The sequence below is a fragment of the Pteropus vampyrus genome, unplaced genomic scaffold (genome assembly GCF_000151845.1).
Source record: "Pteropus vampyrus isolate Shadow unplaced genomic scaffold, Pvam_2.0 Scaffold339, whole genome shotgun sequence".
In the NCBI taxonomy this organism is placed as follows: domain Eukaryota; kingdom Metazoa; phylum Chordata; class Mammalia; order Chiroptera; family Pteropodidae; genus Pteropus; species Pteropus vampyrus.
Window position 1 is genome coordinate 1,277,123 of NW_011889120.1, and position 6,237 is coordinate 1,283,359.

General features: G+C 42.8%; 1 protein-coding gene across 1 annotated transcript; it reads left to right on the top strand.

The window, feature by feature from the left end:
* Positions 1-353: 353 nt before the first annotated feature.
* DDX53 (DEAD-box helicase 53) lies at positions 354-2,855 on the top strand. Its single transcript, XM_011378470.1, has 2 exons — positions 354-827; positions 879-2,855. Exons 1-2 carry the CDS (start codon positions 354-356, stop codon positions 2,853-2,855), a joined length of 2,451 nt encoding a protein of 816 aa, XP_011376772.1.
* The last annotated feature ends 3,382 nt before the right edge of the window (positions 2,856-6,237 follow it).

Sequence of the window (6,237 nt, forward strand, 5' to 3'; positions counted from 1 at the left end):
TATGGGCCTATAGACTCAGCCCTTGAGCGTATCACTTTAAATTTTGCTCGAGAAGTGTCTGCTTACCTCACCCTCCTACCAGGCCTGTGATTGGTCAGGCCATCAAAGTCCCGCCCTGATACCACGTGGGACAATGATTCCCTAGGTAACGGCTCCACAGCTACCTACAGGCTGGTTGAAGCAGGCCACCAGTCAAGAGCCTGGAGAGAGAGAGAGAGAGGCCTCAGGCCACATCTTCTCTCAATCCTAGGTGTGCGAGAGGTCCGCGCCAACCTTACCATTACCAGCAATGGCTGAGGCCCCGGAGCAGAAGTGGACAGAGCCTAATCCAAGAGATCTCAGGTCCGGCTGGGATGGCTGGGGCGGCAGGGGCGGCAGAGGCGGCGGAGGCGGCGGAAGTGGCAGAGGCCGCGGAGGCCGCGGAGGCCGCGGAGGCCGCGAAGGCCACGAAGGCCGCGAAGGCCGCGGAGGCTGTGAAGGCCGCGGAGGCCGCGGAGGCCGCAGAGGCCGCAGAGGCCGCGGAGGTGGAGTTGGCGGAATTGGTGGAGTTGGCGGAGTTGGCGGAGTTGAAGTTGGCGGAGTTGAAGTTGGCGGAGTTGGAGTTGGCGGAGTTGGAGTTGGCGGAGTTGGAGTTGGAGTTGGCAGAGTTGGCCGAGTTGGCGGAACCGGCAGAGTTGGCGGAGTTGGCCGAGTTGGCGGAACCGGCGGAGTTGGCCGAGTTGGCGGAACCGGCAGAGTTGGCGGAGTTGGCCGAGTTGGCGGAGTTGGCGGAACCGGCAGAGTTGGCGGAACCGGCCGAGTGGCAGAACAGCCGATTGGCGGAGTTGGCCGAGTTGTGGACTAGCGGAAACCGGCGGAGTGGCGAACCTGCGGAGTAGCGGAGAGTTGGCGGAGTTGGCGGAACCGGCGGAGTTGGCGGAATCGGCGGAGTTGGCGGAGTTGGCGGAACCGGCAGAGTTGGCGGAGTTGGCGGAACCGGCGGAGTTGGCGGAACCGGCGGAGTTGGCGGAGTTGGCGGAGCCGGCGGAACTGGCGGAGCCGGCGGGAGAGGCAGGGGCTGGAGGGGCTTCTCCAGCCACCTGGAGCCTAGGGCGTCCAGCCCCCAAGAACCACCACTCTGCTTTAAAATAAAGAACAGCATGATCGGTGTGGTGATTGGTCGTGGCGGATCAAAAATAAAAAACATTCAGAGTATGACAAACACCAAAATATTTATCACACAAGGTGATTCTGAAGCAGTGGTAAAAATATTTGGCAGCAAGGACATGAAAGCAAAGGCCAAAGAGGCTATAGAAACTATTGTTAAAAAACAAGAAGAAAGCTACAGTTCAGAATCCAGCGTTGATAATGCTGCATCCCAAGCCTCTGCTGGAAGAGAGTTAAGCACAGATAACACTGGTACACAAGCTCGGCCTTGGATAGATTGGGATCGAGTCAGGGCAGGAGTTGTTGAGTGGAATAAAAGAAAATGGGCAGGTTTACCACCAATTAAGAAAAATTTTTACATAGAATCCCAAGCAACAAGCTCACTATCTCAAGTTCAGGTAGACAACTGGAGAAGAGAAAATTTCAATATAATATGCGATGACTGGAAAGATGGTGAAAAACGTTCCATCCCCAAACCAACTTTGAAGTTCAAAGACGCTTTCCAGCACTATCCTGATCTGCTTAAAAACATCGAAAAAGCAGGATTTCAAAAGCCAACACCAATTCAATCACAGGTGTGGCCAATTATTCTACAAGGGATAGATCTTATAGGAGTGGCCCAAACTGGAACAGGCAAAACACTGTCTTATTTAATGCCTGGGTTTATTCATCTCAATTCTCAACCAGTATCTAGAGAAGAAAGAAATGGACCTGGCATGCTAGTCCTTACACCGACTAGAGAACTAGCTCTTCAAGTGGAAGCTGAATGTTCTAAGTATTCATATAAAGGTCTTACAAGTATCTGTATATATGGCGGTGGAAGTAGAGAACAACAAATAAAAGACATTGCCAAAGGTACAGACATCATTATTGCAACTCCCGGACGGCTGAATGATCTACAAATGAATAAATTTGTCAACCTAAAAAGCATTACCTACCTAGTTCTAGACGAAGCAGATAAAATGCTGGATCTGGGATTTGACCATCAAATAATGAAGATCTTATTTGACATACGCCCAGATCGGCAGACAATTATGACAAGTGCAACTTGGCCAGATACCATTCATCGACTTGCACAATCTTATTTGAAAGAGCCTATGATTGTTTATGTTGGTACTCTTGATTTGGCTGCCGTAAACACAGTAAAGCAAAATATAACTGTTACCACAGAAGAAGAAAAACGATCTCTTATACAAGAATTCCTACGAAACTTGTCGCCCAAAGACAAAGTCATCATATTTGTCAACAGAAAACTTGTTGCTGATGACATATCCAGCGACTTAAGCCTCCAAGGCATACCTGTACAATCCTTGCATGGCAGCAGAGAACAGAGTGATCGTGAGCAAGCATTAAATGATTTTAAAAGTGGAGATGTGAAAATATTGATTGCTACTGATTTAGCATCCCGAGGTCTCGATGTTGATGATGTCACACACGTATATAATTACGATTTTCCACGGAGTATTGAAGAGTATGTACACAGAGTAGGGCGTACCGGAAGAGCAGGGAAGATGGGAACATCTACTACACTTATGACTCAAAGCGACAGGAAGAACGTCCCCGAATTGATTAAAATTCTGGAAAGAGCAAATCAAAGTGTCCCAGAAGATCTTGTAACAATGGCTGAACAACACAAGTCGGGAAAACAAAAGAAGAACTCAAGAAAAAGACACAAGAAATCTCGAGGAAAACCCAAGCAGTTTTACTGATGTCTACTTTGAAAAGTTGTACCAGGCTACTGGAAGATTCAAGACATGTTAAAGATATGCAGTATTCAAGATCCATAGGAAGTATTGGAAATATACTGGCAGTTTGAAGACACCTAATTAATTCTTAAATAACACCACTAAGCTTTTGATGTTGTGTATGTTCCTTAATAAATTCAAAAGTGCTTTGAAAATGAGAGAGTGAGAGATTATGTGGGGAAAAAATAAATATTATGTGTTGGTTAGAGTTCAGTTTCTGTTATAGCCTGCCACATCTACCTGTCTCTTCTCTAAAAGACTTGGTAGAGGACAACGGCGGTGCTTTTCTTACTTTAAAATAGTTGTACTATATTGAAATATAGTTTTTATCAAGTTTATTCCTGTCAAAATACTATATTTTCACCTGGTGGTTGGTACCACAACAACCTCTAAAAATACTTCCACTATCATTCTCCATTTTTTTTGAATTCATAACAATATAGCTGCTAAATCTTCTAGAAGTTTCCAAAATTCTATTTTTTTTTTCAGAGATATGTTACTAACAGCGGGGTGTCTGACTCAGTGGAAATCAGATCCTCATACAAATTCTGTTACTAATAATTGGTTAAAAATTTGGGGAAAGTCACTTGGCTTTAGAGGCCTCACTTTCTTTACTAATAAATTGGGATGGTTGCATTAAATAATTTTGGGGTCCCCTTCACCTCTAAATTCTATGATATAACCAAAATCATGTACCTCAGCCTTATAATAACACTTTATTTTCTAATCTAGGGAAAATTACATCCTGGTGTAACACATTGAACAATGAAATCCTTTTTCATAAACACAATAGTGCATTCTGCTTACTTATTGAATTTTGTAATGTGACTTGCAGGTTGTCTATTTTCATCATATTTTATTTTTCAGTTTGTCTTAAAAAGGTCAAAACCCCATATATACATCAGGGGGAAATAAACATGAAAGAAAAAATATATCACATATACTGGGAAAACAGTAAAAATAAATGACACTTTTGCCATAAGAATCAATTTTAGTAAAACTCCTAATTTATAATTTTATCTCCTATGTTTTCTTTAGAATTAATATGCATCTTCTCACATTGCAAAAAGAAGTACAATGATTCTAAATTTTAAAATTCACTGTTTTTTGAGAACACTGAGAAAGATAAATACTATATGATTTCACTTACATATGGAATCTAAGGAACAAAAAGAACAAACTAATTGAAAACAGAACCACAAATATAGAGGACAATTGGGTGACAGCCAGAGGGAAGGGGTGGAGGGGGGGGCTGGGAGAAAGCGATAGAGGGTTAAAGAAGTACAAATCATCAGCTGATAGAGAGGGTCACGGAGATGGGGAGCACAGCATAGGGAATGCAGTCAGCAGTAAGGTAATGGTTAGGTAGAGAGCCAGAAGGAAGATAGAGTAATCAGGGGGGATCATTTTATAAACTATATAAACATCTAATTTATGTAATAATCTTTCTTCTTAGCATGCCTCAGCTGTGACCACAGCAAGTCATAAATGAAATAAAGAGGTAAACACTCTAGGTGTAGGTGTTTGAGGTATAAATACTGGCTTCAAAGGCTCTGTATATACTTCTCAATATCTCTTGATAAAATTAATAACAATGGTTAACATTTTAGAGTGTCTGATATATACTAGTTGTTTTACCTTATAATCTATAATCTTTATTAAATAATCCACTCAGGAGGTAACCTTATCCCCATTTTGCAGAGGATGAAGCAAGGTCAGAGGAACTAACTTGCCTAAGGTTACTAAATCTCATTAAAGAGGAATTAACGAGATTTAGATATGCCTGATTCCAATATTTATACTTTCTGTTTCAGTGCAGTTACTATGTGCAAGACAATATGCTTGTCTGGAGATTGTGCACATGTTCACATTTAGTGAAATAGAGAGGTATGTACAAATTTACTCTAATGCAAAGCAGTCTAGCTGAACCTGTGACAGAAGCTCAAATGGCCTGTTCCTGTTCACTCAGAGGAGAAATGATGAATGTTTAGCAAGTTAGAGTATATGTTATTTGCTAGAGCTCCTCTTAGGGGCAATGCTATATTTGTTAGAGAAAAATGTAACAATTAAACCACTTGAGATAGAGAGTGAGGTTCTTTAATCATGTTCAAGAAATAACAACAACAACAATTATCACTCAATGTCTATGAGTAAGAAAAGGAGAGAAACATATAGTTCTTCTGAAAGAAAAGGCTGAAAAGAACCACTGTACAGGGATGTGTAAGCGGAGATAGAACAGTGGTTCTCAACCAGGGGTACTTTTTGCCCCTTCCCTCCAGGAGATGTTTGACAATATGTGGATGCAGTGTTGGTTGTTTCAACTATGGAGTGGGGCGGGGTGGCGGGGGGGGAGGGCAAGGTGCTACTGGCACCTGGGAGGCAGAGGCCGAGGCTGCTGCCAGACACCCTACAAGGTACAGGACAGCCCCACACAACAAAGAATTATTTAGCCCCAAATATCAATAGTGCTGAGACTGAGAATCCTGGAGAGAGCAGAAGCAAAACAAAGCAAAAAAAAAAAAAAACAACTAAGTACATAGTAACCAAAAAAAGACTTCGGAAGAAAAAACAGAGAGTTTTAAAATTACATCTTGTGGGTTACGCAGAATAAATTCCTATCCTTGGTTTAGTCTATATCGGTGGTTCTCCACAAGGGCCAGTGGTTTACCAGTGTCTGGAGACAGATTTGGTTGTCACAACTCAGGGGATGAGTACTGGCATATCCTGGGAAGAGCCCAGTGGTGGTGCTCAACATCCCACAAGGCACAGGACAACCCCTCAAAACAAAGAATTATGTGGTCCAAATGTCAGTAGTGCCACAGTTGAGAAACCTTGCAATAAACAAAGCACAATTCCCACCCCCACTCCCGCCACCAAATTCAGTGGCAGAGAATCCTAAAAGGAAGTTCAACGAGGAAAACAAAAAGAAGATATTTATTTCTTATGCACTGTTCAATATAAACCCTCCACCAAATTTCATAGCTTTGTTATATTCTATATCAGTGAGATTCCGAGTTGATTTTGCCCGCCTATAAGGCATTTGATAATATCTGGGGACGTTTTTGGTTGTCCTACTGAGGCGGCAGGATCGCTACTGGCAAATAGTGGGTTGAGGTCAGGGATAAAGATAATGCACAGGACAGCTCCCTGAAAGAATGGATTTTTCAGTCCCAAGTGTCTATGGCATTGAGGTCAAGAAACTGTGGTTTATATCGACCAATAAAGTTTTTGTGAGTGAATGACTTCTTAGAACCTCAAAGAAATGCATCCAGATTGGAACAGTGTGAAAGCAGGGCACTGAACAGGCACTGACACAGGAGACAAAGTATGAGGATTCAGCTGACCT

What these genes read in the sequence shown, in the direction of transcription:
- DDX53 (XM_011378470.1), top strand. Translation starts at nt 354, where the DNA reads ATGGCTGGGGCGGCAGGGGCGGCAGAGGCGGCGGAGGCGGCGGAAGTG. An exon ending in ACAGCCGATTGGCGGAGTTG is followed by an intron (nt 828 to 878) that starts GCCGAGTTGTGG and finishes CCTGCGGAGTAG; the next exon opens with CGGAGAGTTGGCGGAGTTGG.